Consider the following 17,443-nt stretch of genomic DNA (forward strand, 5'->3'; position numbering starts at 1 on the left):
ATAGCACATCGCATAAATAAAATTCATATTTGAAGACAGTACTGGAATATACGCAAGGAAGCTATTATAAGCAAGTTCTACTATATAGAAATTTGCTTCTACTAAATTGAAAAAATAAGGTGGTCAAAAACTCAGAATAGTCTTCTGCATTGCCTACCAATTTATCACACCGCGATGCCATCATAGTTATTTTTAATGCTTCTAATAGTAGTTCGTCAACTATTTTAATCAACTATTTAATTCCGGCCAACTTTTTTAATCATAATAAAATGTCTATGAATGGACTGAATTGTTAAAGACCTCCATTTCAGATAACAAAAAATTTGAATATATTGGGAAAGAGCCAAACAATATACCAGTATTGGGGCCATTCCAAGCAAAAGTTGAATTCCATCAATTTTTTTAAAAGTGTAGTGTAGGTAATTTTTTTGTATTTTTTATATCAAATGACATTGGAATTTTATTGGACTGCATTCCTTCCACCGAAAAACTTAAAATTTCACCCAGGTTTTTGATTGCTTTTAAAAAATGGCCTAAAATATAGAAATTTCGGTATAATTGACATATTTGGTGATGATTCGTGACACAAAGTGTTTGTATGTGTGATACAGTTATTTCATATGAAATAGACGCACTGAATTTAAGTTAATAAAGTTTAAATGTTTGCAGTGCTGTAGGACATTTCTTAATCCATTTAAAGATTTATAACCAGAATTTTAAGAGATAATAGAGGCCGCTGTTCCGAAGTGGGAAAATGTCCCGTAGTGTCACATCCTGTAGTGTCACATACAATATGCACATTATTGGCATGGATTTACAGTGTTACATTAAGTAACTTGAGCAACACATAGAGGGGTAGTTCAGCTACTGCACCTGAAAATATTATGGGCTAAATATTATTTTATTATAAAAATAAAATTTCTGGAATTGTCCTGTAGTGTTACTTGGAATAGCCCATTGATGAAGTATTTCAGATATATTCCAAAGTAAGCATAAATGAAAAACAATTACCCTATATCACAAAACGCATCACCCCTTATCATATATGTGCCTGACTAAACATGGCAAGTTTGAAGTAACATGCATTATGGATAATAATTAAAAATAAGTTGAAATAATAATTCATTCTCAAATTACCGTTGAATATTCAGAAGTTTGGGGATTGAAGCACTAAAAACAATTGTATATAAAAATAAAAGCAAGTTACACCAAATTTGAGATGAAACCAGGAGGAAGTTTCCCTCGTCAAGCCCCCAACCCTCTAAAATTTTCGATAGATTGAAAAAGTCGCTTATAACATGGCATTGTTTTAATTAATATTGTCTTTTTTAACAGTGTCTAAAGTTGAACTAAGTTTATATTTAGTCTGACCATCAAGTCAAATGCTCAAAATGACAAATTTTCAAATGAATATATTCTAAATTATTCCTGGAGTCAAGAAGTTACTTATCGAATATAACCAACTGTGAATTCCATCAAAACCACTATATGGACTAAATGACATTAATATAATAAATTTAATTAGGTATGAAAAATTGAAATAAAATGCAGTCAAGCTAGGTACAATATAACAATGCACATAACATTTGAAGGAAATTGATATCACTACTAATTGATGAAAGATTTTCTAACTAGAAGTACCATATAATTCTTTTTTAATAATACTATTCAAAATAAATAAATAAAATCTTACCTCAGATTTCTTTATGTTTTTCAATATTGATAGAATCAAATGTGTAGAAATGACAGCAGGATCAGCTTTGAATAATTGAAAAAAAAAATAAACATATATAGTAATTAAATTAAAAGTATCCTATCCGTAACATAATGATGATCATATTTATCCTGGAGAGGAAAATCAATAAAATGGTTCAAATAATATAACCACGCTCTACTGTCCGAATACCAGTTTAGTTGCAATTGGATGGTAGAAGCAGCCAGAACCATAATTTGTTGCAAGAATTATCCATCATGACATTCCAACACTGTGAATCCACGCAGTGTTAGTGATGCAATGGAATCTGCTGTTTTTAAAGAGACGCGCATTCGCTCACTCAAGATAAAGGAGTCTCGATAGTTGTGAAACATCAGTACTTCCCAACCTTTTCTTCAAGCAAACCAATTGCTTTAAAGTGAGAAAAAAACTGTGTTTGTTTGCCATTAGCGATTTTTTCAAATCAACGTGTAGTTTTATTTAGCAAAATGAATGCAGCCAAATTTTACGCAGTGATACTTTCCACACATGCAATCACTATCATGGTACCACTTCAATTACATTATCAATAACAGAACTCTCCCATACCTTGTGACTTTCTTCTTATGGTTGACATATTAAGAGCCATTTCAATCCATTCAAGTAACTGTGGAAGTGATCCACGTTGATATGCAATCGTTAAAAGAAGTTCACAAGCAAGCCTACTGCAATCCTGATCAGCACCAGAATCTGGCATTGAAGCATGTTTAAGGAACTTGCATACCTGAAGATAAAGAACAAATGATTTTTTTTGGAATAATGCAATTTGAATTATAATTGAAAATGTGTTTAAGGGTTTTCATTATTGACTGATTAAACCCAGAACATACACTTAGATTCAGTCAATCTTCAATAACTGGTGCATAATATACCACCACCATGAAACCATAATTTCAGTAGCTCTTGATAAATAATTGCCCATCCTTACCCACCACCTAGCATGGTGCTTTATACCTTGCTTATAACCTAATTATGATGAAACGATCTATACAAAAAGTGAATCAGAAATTATGTGTGGCTGTGACTGCTTGTATAAACCCTGGTTTAAAACAAAAAATTTAAAAAAAAATATATCATGTAATAATAAACTGTATTAACATGAAAGTGCAGTTATAATTAATATAACTCTGGTCCAAAATACATTTTGATACTCAAGAACAACAATTTTCTGAATAGTGTTTTACTGGTAATATTTATTAATGTTTTAGAAAACCTCACTTGGGAGTTTCAGAATTTAAGACAAATTTAAGTCTTCTGGTCAAAGTACAATCAGGGTGTAGAGAATAGGGTGGTTAGTGCTTTAATTCTAGTCAGTTCACCAAGTGTTGGACACTATGTGTACCCATGGATCGTTTGACAATATGGTAATAGGTGGGGTTTTCGAGGTTATTGTTTTGAAAAAAAAATCATTTTCCCAATTTCCTAAAGATAGCATAAAATAGACTTGTATAAGGATAGTGTCTATTTTCGATGACTGTTGTTTTGTATTTGCGTCAGCAATTTACTTAATGAAACAAACCCCAGACTAGCCTGTCTATGTTGACAGAGCTCATAACAAATTTGAACAATGCTGGAAGAAAGTAAATAATATAGGCCTACTCCAGACAGTAGACAGTTACACATGATCAAGTACATAGTAAAATGGATTGATTACAGGTACAAATAAATGTAGTGCTCACATTTGGGGGCGCTCCTAAAGTGTGTGTACCAATATGGAGGTAACTAATTTTGTTCGCCTATTTTACATCAAGTTGTGTAAAGGGACTGAAACCTATGGGCAGGGGGATATTCACTTGGCTAGCAAAGACAGTCCAAGAACTTGTAATAGAACTAAAATATGGAAAATCGTAATAAAATTATGGCCTAACCCTAACTCGGTACACACACTATGGGAGTACCCATTTGGGTACCATCCTTATAACATCATTCTACCTCAGATAGGCAATCCATACCAACAGTAGGTATTTTGTTAGAGTTGGCTAGAGTTAACGGAGGCAATTCCGACATAATTTGTATGGCAGTACTTAACGTATCATTGCATAGTGATGACGTCAATAAAGGTTGGTTCCAGCTGACTCGAATAAGAGAGAAAACGAGTTGAAGTCCACTTCTTACACCTAGATACAAGATAGCTCAATTAACGGTAGTATTTTAATATTTATTCTGGAGAGAGGAAAACTGATAATAAAACACATAATGTGCAGAATCATGATATATTATTAGTCCGTGTCGGGTTCGAATAGTTCACCAGATATTCCATTCAGATGCAAGAAGTCTTAGTCGGCCCAGGGTTATATGAACCCTTATACCCCAGGGGGGATTCCAGAAGTTTCCTCACACATAATTATTCTTGACAAGAGTTTAACTTGTCACAAGGTACAATGCTAAGGGTGTTACAGATAATTCTTTGCAAAATGTGCCATCCATCAGGAGCTATTGAAAAAACAGACCTCCTGAAGTATGCGCACCAAGATGGTGCACAACCTGAACTCAGGTTTTGTACCAGGTTAGGGTTCAGGTTATGCGACATTTTGGTGCGCATACTTCAGGAGTACCGAAAGAACTATTATGATATAAAAAAATTAAAACGAACAAAATAATATAGTAAACTACAAAAAAAGCTAGAAAAACACCTAACTTAAAAAATTTTGAGAAACGATGACTATAAAATGAATTGAAATTTTGAAATAGGATTCTGTAATGATGATACTATGGGCCGATACAACTCCACAACAAATATAGAATCTACCGGTGAGCTCCTGTCAAATTGCCACAAGTCATGAGTCATAACCAGAAAAGTCGTAATTCGGAAGGAATTTTTACATGCTAGATGGAATATTTTTGGCGCTAGACAGGCTATTTCTTTTTCAAATTCGTCTGCACCTCCAAATATGACTCCCAATATACAACCAAATTAATTAAACCTTTTATTGTCGGAGAATATTATTTTTTCCTTGTATGATCAATCATAAAAAATGCGGTAAACGGACAAAACTTACCCAATTCAATTAAAATATCTGTTGGATTTCTTTGCAATGCGGTTGATACAACTTCAGTTTTTGTCTGACTAATTGAACACTGTGCTTCCAAAACGTTTCCCTATCAATATTTAACATAATTATTAGAAAAAATTATCAAAACCTGACATAGAAATGAAAATCCTGAGCGGATTTCAGAATTGTAAAATGAAATATATCGATAGTTATACTAAGTTCCAAGTCTCCAGAAAAATCTTGTAAAACATTTCGTGGCATACCAACCTGAAAAAGGATATTGCGCAATAGTAATTTGATTTTTAGGTAACCTTGAGTAAGCAGGAGATTAGACTGGCATAAAACATGTTTAAAAAGTCTCTCAACATTGCAACAGCTTACGAACAAATCAAAATATTAAAAAAATTCGGGATATTGTAATGCTCACTTCTGAATTCTTCTTCATAGGTTTTGTATCATGATATTTAGTGTGGTAGGCGTAATAAATTCTTTGCAATATTGCGAGACGCATGTGTAATTTCGATTCTGACAAGCATTCATTGCTAACATTTCGTGCAAGTGAAAGCTGAAAATAAAAAATATATCATAAGAGAAATTTCATTATCTATAAAACTATCTATAATAAAAGATATTTCAAACAAAGTGAGCATTGCAACAGTTTTAGGGCATCCATTTGACAATGGGTCAAATTCATCATTCAGATGAAAATAATCAATTCCAGTGAAGCCTAAAAAAAATCGCGTGCTGAACCCAACAATATTCCTTGAATCACAGACAATATAGGAACAAAGGGTGGCAGTCATCAGCTGCTCTTCAAGTAGTTTTGTCGAATGTACAAAGACATTTATTAGCAATCACAAACACCACTTGAAAGATCAAATAAGTCTTAAACTCGATTCATCATAAATAGTGAATTGCTGTTCAAGTAAGATTGGTACGCTGCCACTGACATTTTTTCTCAATGCTATTTCAATGTCAAATACTCAAAAATTAATTCTAATAATTCAATGACGCTAAATGATGATATAATATTCCATGATTATGATTGATCATTATCATATATCCACTGTAAAACGGGGTAGGTTTCACTGTAATAGAACAGCTGCATTGGCTCTAATTCTCAAAACACCTTTGAGATATCTTCTGAACTCAATATCAATCCGGCTCATTCTCAAATTTGCCACCAAGTGTGTGTAAAAAAACAAATCAAATATTTGAGACTAGTCATAATTAATTACATTAACCCATGAAAATTTTTCATTTTGAGAATAATTTGAAATTTATTTCTAAAAATCTTCATTCCGATCAATTGAAGTCTCCAGCTAAAACAAACGAATTTGCTACTCTTACCTGGCTTTTCATTAACATATCTATATAATGATGTTGCTCTTTCGTTGTCGGAGGATTGCTATCATAATCTGGAAGGTGGAGAGGTGGAAAAACAAGTCCTTCTCGTTTCGTTACTGTAATTTCTTTGTTTTCAACCAATTTTTGAAATTCTTTTTCTAGCCCAGACCTGAAGTAAAATATAAATCAGATTTGTAACCCGAAATCCTATTAATACTGTTTTGTATTGTACAGGGTGACGCGAAAAAACAGAACCAATACAAATGAACTGGGTTGTGTTTTATTACCCTATATAATTTGATTGTTATTTTATTTTCAAATTTGCTCGTATGAAAAAAAGTCCAAGCTTTAAAAAAAGATTTGAGAAAATATGATTACAGGAGATATTAAAAACTACATACTTCCGTATATATCACCGCATATAAGTCGACCCTAAAAGGGTTCCAAAACAGTGAATTTAAAAAAATTTGCATATATAAGACATAAAAATCATAATTTGTCGTGAAGCATATTGCAACAAATGATTGCAGAAGAGAATTAGCGTGATTAGAGTTATGTACATATAAGCCTTCCCTTAGATTGATGCATTACTTCACGATTGACATGACACTTCAACGGCACTTATCTTAACCAGGGCATAATCAAATGGGGCAACAATGCTGTCAAGTGTCCATTATTTTAAAAAATAGTAGTTGTATGAATCGGTGGCAGTTTATACAGAGCCATATTTAGATTCAGGGCATAAAAACGCCCATAAAAACAAAATACATTCAGAAATCAATTTGTCACAATTTTAACTATACCACCATAGAGTACAGAGTCCATCAATAGAATGACAACCCTTCAATTTTCATTAAACAAATATACCAACCTCTTGTGAATTGAGAGTGGACTGACGCTAATCCAATCAAAATTAAAATGATCCAACCATTTTGATTTATTTTGCAATGAATCATCTTCTTGATTTCCATCCATATTTGATAAATTAATTTTATTTCACTAATTGTAAATATGAATATAATGTTCTATAGAACCTACTGTATATATTTTGTACATTATTTTACTTACTACACCTAAATAAAAATTATTACAATTTTACAAAAAGTAATATTAATAATAATAATAATGAAAAATGTCTCCAATGAAGACAAGCCTACGCAACTTCTAATAATAACTTTTTTTTATAAATATGCAAAGAAAAACTGTCACTTATTTTTTTTTCTGTTTTGACTATTTAACGATGGAATAAACATAATATGTGACAATAATGAAAGTAGTTCGGAAACATTAAAGCATAGCCATTTTCAAACCAGAAGATATTTTTGCCAAGTAATAGTCATGAATAGCATATTAAAAGTAGAAATGCCCCATGCCCAAATAAAAGGCATAATAAAACATAAACAGTATCCATGACAAAGCCTACAAATAAATCCAGTCCAAAATAAACATTTTTCTCGATATCTTTCATATTATAGAAAAGGGAAATAAGAAAGACCTAAATTTCAGTTGTCAAAAGCATCATAACATTGTATTATTACTCTATACAAAATTAAAATAATCCATCAAAGCATGCTTATTTTGAAACATATTCGAAAAAAAAAATGTGGAAAAAAGTGTTGACTGTTCAGAATATAGGTATTATCTCAATGTTGTAAACACGCAAGTACTGTTGGTACAATCAGTAGAAATAAATTTATATAAGAGTCAAACAATTATGTACAATCATTTGTGGGGATAGCCAAAAGGAATCGAAAATTCTTATATATACATATGCATTCAAATTAGACTATATTCAATATAGTAAAATTTTGATTTCAGAATATTTTTAATCAAAATATGTTTTTTTGGGCATTATTTTGATGCCTGGGTATCAAGACCAAAATTTTGAATTTTTCAAATTTGTGAAATCAGCAGGAAAAAACGAGAATATCGGTCGGAGACCGAAGACTTATCGATCTTAGATCGGTAATTAGTTAATTACTCGCTAATTATACGACATAATTAACCCAAAATCTATAGGCTTCTGGTCCGAGGTAAGATGCATGCACATGCAAAATTTGGAGCAGATTCAACCACGCGTTCGTGAGATATCGCGTTCATCTAACAGACAAACAGACAAACATACAGACAGACAAACAGACAAATACCTATCAACATACTTACCGATCTTAAGATCGATAAGTAACAATACAACAAGGTTATCTTAACTATTTAATTTATTTTTTATGCAGATTTAATCAGATTTTATTAAGACAATAGTCAAAAATTTCCAAAAAATTAAAAGAAAATTAAAACAAATGTTGTCGAGTCAGTCATTTTGACAAACTGAGAGTTTGTTTATTCTCAACTAGAGTGAACTAGATATCTTTTATTTAAAAATAATATACTATGGCACATATAGCACAGGTGAACACATAGGCCTATAATATTAATGTTTTTGAATTTCACTTATATCACAATGTCAATGCAATTTCATAAACAAATAATAACAAAACATAAAATATTCATTACTACCGTAAGTGGAACAGCATGGAATTCAGTATACAAATAATGATATCTGAAGGTATAGAAAAAATTCAAAATGGAGAATTGTAAAAGATATGGAAATTGGAACATCTAAACATCAAAACGAACTGTTTTTAGATAGAATTGTCTCTCATTGCAGTATCATTCAAATGAAATGAGTAATTGTAAGTACAGGGTGTCCATAAAGTCTCTTTCGAATTTCAATTTTGTTATGAAGTCAGGCCTCAATATATCTCAACCAGAATTGTTGTTTTTTAATCAGTAATTGTTCAAATATTTTTACTTTATTCAAAAATTAAGATATCTGTGAGGGCCAAAACAATATATGATATCGATAAATTTCCTTTGCAATGTAAAAAAAATTTAATACTTCGTGGACACCCTATATAATGCAATACTTGGGCAGCTTAGATCAGGTTATGTGCAAACTTGAATCAAAAACAGCTGCAAATATATTTCATACCGGTATTTAAACTGAGAAAGTGTGACATCTAATTAATGGAGCGATTAATAGCCTAGCGATTAGCACATTAGGTGTAAACATGTTGGTAACAAACGTTGGAAATTTAGAGTCAAACCCCATGTCTACCAGATGATACTTTGCATAATAAATTATAAAACGGACGCCAAACAGGAATCCTATTGAAACATTATGCTTATGCCCACAAAATATTTGATAGAAATAAAATGAAGACAAGTTTTCCTGTTTCAACTTCAATGGGCAATTATTGAAACTTTTTAAAAAAACACAAATCTGAATGACTCCTTAAATCAAAAAGTTGAAATATTATTGAATTTTGAAACAATTTGAAAATTATTTTGAAATTCGTTTTGTACGACCTTGTTTTGAGATTCTCAAGTAATATGTAACATAGAATCCACTCTAAAGTAGTGTAGCAGAAAAAGATGAAGACCTTTTTATATATTGCCACAAACAAACGCTAATAGGTACATCATATATTGATAATGACACTGTTATCAGATATGACACATTGACACACCTCTGGTTTAAATCCCAAGCACCTCACCCCCCCTAAGGTGTAAAAAATTGGATAGGCAATGCTAAATCGGAAAGATTCCAATCCTTCAAATAATACTAGATCCTTACACATAATTGCTTGTATCTGGCTTTGTACATAGTAAAGAATACAAAATTTCAAATATCAAACGATGTCTACAAATATCATCTACAAAATGAAATAAAAATAATAATAACCATGACGAGTTACATCAGATTGTTCAGTGTTTATTTGTAATTTTAAAAACAAACAAAAAATATAGTTACAGTGTGAATCAGATTACTTGAAACATAACACGGCATTACACATCATCGATGACAAACAAATACATTGTATTGATGAGACATATAGAAATCATCACAGGCGAAAGAATAAAGAAGATATCACTACTATGGGAAAGTTGGTGGGACTCAAATTTAGTAGAACAAAAGCTGAAAAATCAAACTGAAGGAAAATAGAAAAATGGAAATTTTGACAAGTTATACTAAATGAATCAATGAACTGATACTCGAAACATTACTGCCTTTTCAATACATTATAACGAAGTGAACTCTGCAAATGCCCTGATTTTCTTGCACAATGGGACAATTTGCAATCTTGGAAATCAAATGGAATATCTTAAAAGCAGCTGTTCCCAGCCCCAGGGGGTAAACAGAGCACTCGGAAAGGGTCCACAATGGTACACGAAAATATCACTATAAATACCACTGAGATGATAAGCAGGGGCCATGAATGATGAGAGGCTACGTGCCATAAAAGGTTGGAAACCACTGTCTTAGAGTGTAGAAATCACTAAATATATTCAGATAGCCTACAAGAAATGTTTCAATATTTTGGAATGTGATTTATTCACAATGCAAGATGGGAAAAGTGCAAGTAATAAATCCAAATCATTAATTAGCATACAGTCAGAATGAGAAAGGTTATACTATATTCCAAATACATTCTTATAATAATATTCATTTGCTAACTTTTCAAGAAAAAACTCAATAATTTAGCTGCAACCACTTAAAGATATGGAGGAATCAAGAATCCAAATATTGGTATATCGAATATAAATTTTGAATAGATTTAAATATTCCTTCCATTTTGGGCATCCCTAAATCAGGAATTAGCCTTTATTTATTAAACATTTTCTGACTTAAAAAAAAAATAATTTAGCTGTAATTAACTAAAAAGAGGGCACCAGTCACTATGCATCTCTCACGCACCTACACTACTTCCATTGCTGAATACTTATTGCAAAATGCTGAGCAAAATGAAAACACTTGCAATTACAAGGACTCACAGTAAGAGTACTCGAAACATTTGCATGCATTATGTGATTACAACCATTGAAATCAAACTAATAATGTTAGTGTATTATGTATGATCAAGCATGCAAGTAATCTTGTGTTTTGATAGCATTGATAAACAAGCTAAGTTTTTTCTGAAGGAGGCAAAACAAATCTGTTTGACCTTCGACCTAAATTGAATAGCACTTTTTCTGATGAAAAATTGATAATTATACTCAATAAACAGCTTTTTTTAATAAAGACCATCAAAGGGAATTATACAAGGCAGAATTCAAGACTAACTATACTGAACTATGAAAAAAAGATTCAATTTTGGATGGTACAAAAAAATATTAAATATATGATAGAAAATAATTGAATTATGCCATGTTTAACCATATTAGCAACCATAGAATAATGTGAATTAAAAACCTTGCAAGAATTAACAAAGAAAAGCACAGTTGGAATAATGAGCACCAAAAGCATGAACAACATTAAAGCCCTTCCATTTACCATAAGCACAATGCAAAAAATCACAGTAAATTAAAAGTAATGTGAAAGACATTGAATAAATATTAAAATATGTTAGACTGGATGTTGTTTTCTAACGCTTTGAGTAACAAGTGTAATCAGTACCCGAGTAACTCAAGTAAATACTCAAGCAACAGGATTATTTATTTGGGGATAAAAATTTTAGGAACAAATTATTTGAAGCGATGGTTAGCCCCAAACAAAAAATTTTAAAGAAGTTTCAAGCTTAAATTTTCGTCCAACCAAAACTCATAATTATCAGAGTGTTAATACCAGATATAATGCCTGTCTGAGTAAGTCAGAGTGTTATTACCAGATATACTGCCTGTCTGAGTAAACCTTTGCCAGGCAAAACATTACTGCAAAACATAAAAATTGTGAAAGTGCGATACAGGGCCTTTGGACCACTTAATACAGGTGTTATGATTCTTGCTAAAGTTGAATTGCAGTCGGCGCATTCAGACCCACTACGACAAACGGGGGTTGGGAGAAGCAGTATTTACACACCAGTTCAATTAAACACATAAGCTGTAATATCATAAATTTATAACATAATCTTGTAAACGCATATACCAGACATAACTAAATTCACAAACAATGAACTTTTTCTCAGCTGAATATTAGAGCCGCACACTCCAATCTTAAAGTTTTAGTCATCTGTGGAAACTATTAAAACATTCAATGCTACATATTATACATAGAAATGTTGTCCCATTCACTCAAAAAATTATTTAATTTACTAATCAGAAAGATACCGTATATATCATTCAGTATAAAATTCTATATTTTTCGCCAGGTCTACCACAAATAATGGTACAAGCAAAAAATTATACCCATGACTGCGGGCGGGAAAGATAGGTTTTCTAGTAGTTGAAGCCACATTTATTTTGGTTATTGATTTTGTGACAAGCATTGTTAGCTTCGCACAAGCTAGCTGTTAGGGCATTGTAATGTCATAGACATAGATAATAAATTGGACTCTGGTATAGGCTTTGCAACGCAAAAGAATTGGGATTACTCACATGTACCAGATTAAACTAAATTAAAAACGCGTTTCGCGGGCCACACACCATTCAAAATTGGCACCTTTCCGCGGGCCGTACAATTTTTCCTTGTGGGCGGCATTTGGCCCACGAGCCGCAGGTTGCACTTTCCTTGTGGGCCGCAGTATATTCAAAAAAAAATCTGGAACAACCATATACTCACATTTTAAGTAATGAGTACTGTCATCCCATTTGCAGTGAGGACAAGTTTCTTTACATTTGTGTGTAAGAAGCTTTTCCATGCTCTTTTTGTGAAATCTTTTTAATCTAGCGTACTGCTGATCAATATATTAAGTTCTCTAAAGTTGCTTCCTGCTTTTCCCGGCTGTTGTATCTTTTTTTCAATTATTGTCCTTATTTGTACCACACTTTCATGGCAGGAAAAACACTTTTTATATCTTTCTTCTCTCGACAAATCTACAGCGGAATTTGGTGGTGCGGATATGTTAGATTTGATCAATGGACCGAAATTTCTCAACACTATTTTAAGAGCTCCACATGCAGCAGTCACGTACGTTTCATATTTACTTGAGAGTAGATCGTGTATTTCAGGAAGCATTACCTAATTAAAAAAAATTCATGATAAAGTAATCATCATTAGCACTCCCCAAGCAAAAATTATATATTTTGTTCACACTTGACAGAGCGTGGATCAATTATAATCCTGTAAAGTTATTATTCAATCATGCTCGATGCACAACTAAAAATATTTAGAACCGGTACCTACAAGCCATATAAAACCTAATGCAAAATGCCACTCATTTGTAACTATTACCTGTCAGGCAATGATTTAATTTTGTATTCTGTTGCTGTATTAGTCACAGAATGATGAAATAAATGATGAATGATATAATAAATACTGATGTTTGTTGACAGGTAATATGATTGATTTATAGAAACGCTAAATTATCTGAGAGATATCAACATGTACAATGTTACAATGTTAGAACTTAGAAGATGCAAAAGGAAAAAGAGAAGTATGGCTAGTATCGACAACAATGGGTACCGTGACCCAAATTAAGCCTTTGCGTGACCCACTGGACAGCCAGTATCCCCAGTTTGAAGATTGTGTGTCGAAATAGATTTTTTACGCTCATTAATGAAGGCAATAGGAAAAAGAGTAAACAAGTATGGCTATTAAAGGAAACCGCGTCCCCCATTGAGCCCTCATGTGACCCCTAGTTTGAAGAGCCCTGGTTTAAACCATAAAAAATAAACTAATAAATAACCAAAGGCATCAATACCTGACAGAGATCTAAATTCCAAAGTGAGGTCTTGCTGTTCAGTACAGATAACATGTCAACAAGCAGAGCCTGATCTTTCATTCTGATGGCAGTATTCATAGATGTCATCACGTCGCCACCTGTCCACATCGCTCGAACAATTTCAAGATTTTTATGCCGTGCCGTAAGTACGAGTCTCATAGATTCAAATCCCCGCTTGATTGTAGCAACCGCTTCTGTATCTGTTATATTTTCTTCCGTTTTACCAATAATAGGTTCTTTTTTAGCTGGGAGAAAAGCATTCATATCTAAACCAACTGGATCTTCTCGCTGCGCTGGAACTATAGTAGATAATCTTGATTCTTCCAATGGATTCACTGATACATTATTATTAGAAGATACAAAAGTATCGGGACTTGATCGTTTCTTTTCTAATTTTTCAGGAATATTTTGATCTCTCGTTGGGACATCTTCAATAGGTGAAACTCTGCCATAATTTAGTCGAACAGGTTGGGATGGTGTAGAATTGGTCGCAACACTTTTGGAAGGTTGATCCTTCTCAGGTTGGAATTTGTCGTTTTTAGATGCAGGTTCAGGGGTCAAGTGAGGTAGTATGTTTGAAGCTTGATGTGGAGATGGTGTGGGTTTCACATTACGATTATAATGCTCGGGTTTATTGACTGAAATACTGGTCGGCCTTCCACCTGAAGGTGACCTTGTTAAGGTACTTTTTGGATTAAAAACTTCCTTTTCATCAACTTGTAATGGTCTATCTTCACCAATATTAAAATTATTATTTTGGTTTACTTGTGATTCAGCCGGGGGAACTGGCATCCTATCTTTTTTATCGTTTTTATTCTCCGATTTAACCGCATTTGTCGCACATGAAGTAGGTGGCCTATGAGTAACATGAGAAGGCCTAGAAAAGGGACTGACCGCTGTAGGAGGTGGTTGAAATGGCAGAGCACTATTTGGAATTTCAAACGCAGCAGTTCGTACTTGTGTAAGATCGACAACATAATTGGAAACCAAATTTTGTGAAAATGTAGCAGATATCAACTGTCGATTAGAAATTACAACGTCATCGGGTCGGCCCCATTTTACCATAAATGAATCAGTGGTTCGGGGTTCTGGCTCCCATAAATATGCATGACACATATCTTGTGAAATGGAGAATAAACAATGCCCGCTTTCAGAGAAAACTACTTTGAGAACAGCACTGGCTTGTGGCGTAGAACTAGACACAATTTCAAACTGTTCGACATCATATACCTTCACAGTTTTATCTCGGCCACCAGTAGCCATTAATAGTTCATTTGGATGAAACTGCAAACAGGTTATAGGAGCCCCATGGTCTTGAAACTGATGCAATAACTTTCCAGCAGTGAGATCCCAAATCTTACAAGTACCATCATCGGATCCCGAAGTCATCCATCGTCCATCAGGACTAAATTGTAAAGCATTAATCGCACCTTCGTGACCGGTGTAAGTAAAAATACAGCCTTTTCTACGATAATCCCACATTTTAACTTTGTGATCCAAAGATCCAGATGCTACGAATTCTCCTATCGAGTGAAAATCGAGGCAACTAACTCCAGCTTTATGGCCTGTTAAATTTCTTGTTACTTTTCCTTCTGAAATATTCCAAATTCGAAGTTGGCCCGACCTTGATCCAGCACAAACTAATTCCTCTGTACCATTGAAAGAAAGAGCTTCAATTGATGAGGAATGGCCAGTGAACTTCATGATATACTGGGGGTTTCCAACTGCCCATAAATTAACATGGCCATCTTCTCCACCTGTGGCCATTACACGGCCAGACTTTTTACCGAGAGCTGCAGTGGTGAGGGCCGTGGTGTGGGCAGAAAACTCCTGCAGCAGCCAACTCCGCTTCGCTGAAGCCATATTTCCTTCGTTAGACAAGATGATTTGAATATATTATATATAATTTTATCAAATCTATAAAAATAACCATTAAAATGAATCAAGTATCCATGTAAGTTTAAGTGTCTGTGGGATTGCAGGATTGGGTGTATTGCTGAATTGAAGGCAAATATCGAGATCAGAATATAGGCCTAGGTACATGTACATCTGTACATACTTGAGGGTTGGAGAGTGTTAAGTACTTTATATCTGTTCAGACGATCAGGTGGCAATAAATAAAAGCATTATTACAGTAACTGGGAATTTGGTACTGTATCATCATGTAAACTCTTTAGCAAATACAGAAACAGCTTTTTTTTCACCATTTATACACATCAACTGTGAATTTTAGAGACTACATATACCGGTAATAGTGAATATTGAGCAATGGGACTAACTCTGATGATCATATCGCTCCTCCTAGTCTAAACCGAATAACTTTATATTTATGTTTGTTATTTTTATTGTTGCAATGCTTGTTTCCTGGTTGCCGAAACAATAAATCCCTCTACTGCTCTATCAAAGTTTTGGCAAATCTCCTGAGTATACCCCGAAAAGGGGATTCAAACGATATATTATTCTCATAGCAATGTTACATAATACATACATTCATCCTGCGGTTATCGATTTACCCCCGCCCTGTCCCCGAATCCGGTCAGGACACCTGCGCACGAATTCCACTGTTGAGTTTTGATTTATGGTCGCTAGGCTTCAATTACCCATTTATTTTTGCTCAACGGCGACAGCTAGAGACGACAAATATTCGCGTAAAGCCCGACCTGCACGACGCTAGCCTTCTTGGCTGTACTTTTGTTTCAATATCGAGTGCTATTAATTTTTTGTTATTGAATACAATGCGTGCCTACCGATCGTTTAGTAAAACTTTTGTTGTTGTTGCTGTTGTACAAAAATATCCTTTCTCGGTAAATAATGGACCAATCTATTTTGAATTTTCAATTAACTTGTACCGTAAATATATCTTGTACACGAAGAATTGTACAAAGGATATCTTCAACAAAGTCTTGGCAAAACAAGAAACATGAATTCAACAGAAGAAATATTTAATTTTAAGGAAAAATTTTGTACCACGAAGTTACTAGAGACGTCTAGATTTCTACACGACTATTAAGTTCACGTTTTTTTTTTGCCTAATCTGAATATTTAACTTCTGTAAACCTTTTAGAACTGACAATCGATGTTCACATTATTGTGTATACGTTATATATAGTTGATGTTATGGCAATTACTCGATAGTTTGTTTTTTATGGTTTTAAGCACGAAATGCCGGCATAGGTTTACACATTTTCTTTTGGAAACAATTTGTTCAGTTGTTTGTTTACATGCCGCCTCATACATCGCACACACACCCGCTATTCAGTTCACTATTTTAGTTATAAATAATTGCACGTAATTTGATTACGAGGTTGGACGCCTGAATATTGACCAATCGTTTGTATTCATGTTTATGTTTGTTTTGATTTGTTTTTTTCTTCTTCGGTGAGTGAACACGTTTAATACGTTATAAACTTATTTTTAGGTTTTGTTCACTTTCCAGATTCTTCGCCTTTCTCTTTTCTGTGTATTGTTTTATTTTTTTGCGAATGAATCGAAATAAAATATATCTATCTATCTAACTTGACAATTGACATTTGGCAATTTTTCTGCCCTGTGGAGACGATATTTTAACCAGAACTTTTTGAATTTCACGAGAATAGGTGGCGACTGACATCTTCCAGAAAATATAATAACAACTTTTATTCACACTACTCTGCCTATATTTTGGCCATTCGTAAAATGTTGGAATATATGTA

The 17,443-nt window shown here is 33.3% G+C and overlaps 2 protein-coding genes across 4 annotated transcripts in view; both read right to left on the reverse strand.

Moving 5' to 3' along the window:
• LOC120329304 (putative E3 ubiquitin-protein ligase HERC1) overlaps nucleotides 1-7,170 on the reverse strand; it is an 83,103-nt gene extending 75,933 nt beyond the window's left edge. For 2 of the 3 annotated variants that reach the window (XM_078118251.1, XM_078118250.1), the window contains exons 1-8: nucleotides 6,965-7,170; nucleotides 6,097-6,262; nucleotides 5,174-5,311; nucleotides 4,753-4,852; nucleotides 3,686-3,870; nucleotides 2,303-2,477; nucleotides 1,694-1,758; nucleotides 1,138-1,170 (exon numbers count right to left, since the gene is read on the reverse strand). In XM_078118251.1, coding sequence (XP_077974377.1) covers nucleotides 1,138-1,170; nucleotides 1,694-1,758; nucleotides 2,303-2,477; nucleotides 3,686-3,870; nucleotides 4,753-4,852; nucleotides 5,174-5,311; nucleotides 6,097-6,262; nucleotides 6,965-7,068 — 966 coding nt within the window. In that variant the 5' untranslated portion in view covers nucleotides 7,069-7,170. The remainder of the gene's footprint in view (nucleotides 1-1,137; nucleotides 1,171-1,693; nucleotides 1,759-2,302; nucleotides 2,478-3,685; nucleotides 3,871-4,752; nucleotides 4,853-5,173; nucleotides 5,312-6,096; nucleotides 6,263-6,964) is intronic. The other variant, XM_039395886.2, reaches the window with a different exon arrangement.
• On the reverse strand, nucleotides 7,167-15,686 carry LOC120329305 (katanin p80 WD40 repeat-containing subunit B1-like). The gene is made up of 2 exons (XM_039395887.2): nucleotides 13,731-15,686; nucleotides 7,167-13,048 (listed from the first exon to the last, which is right to left on the reverse strand). Exons 1-2 carry the CDS (start codon nucleotides 15,612-15,614, stop codon nucleotides 12,749-12,751), a joined length of 2,184 nt encoding a protein of 727 aa, XP_039251821.2. The 5' UTR covers nucleotides 15,615-15,686; the 3' UTR covers nucleotides 7,167-12,748.
• Between the last annotated feature and the right edge of the window lie 1,757 nt (nucleotides 15,687-17,443).

Source organism: Styela clava, chromosome 12, assembly GCF_964204865.1.
Source record: "Styela clava chromosome 12, kaStyClav1.hap1.2, whole genome shotgun sequence".
Classification (NCBI taxonomy): Eukaryota; Metazoa; Chordata; class Ascidiacea; order Stolidobranchia; family Styelidae; genus Styela; species Styela clava.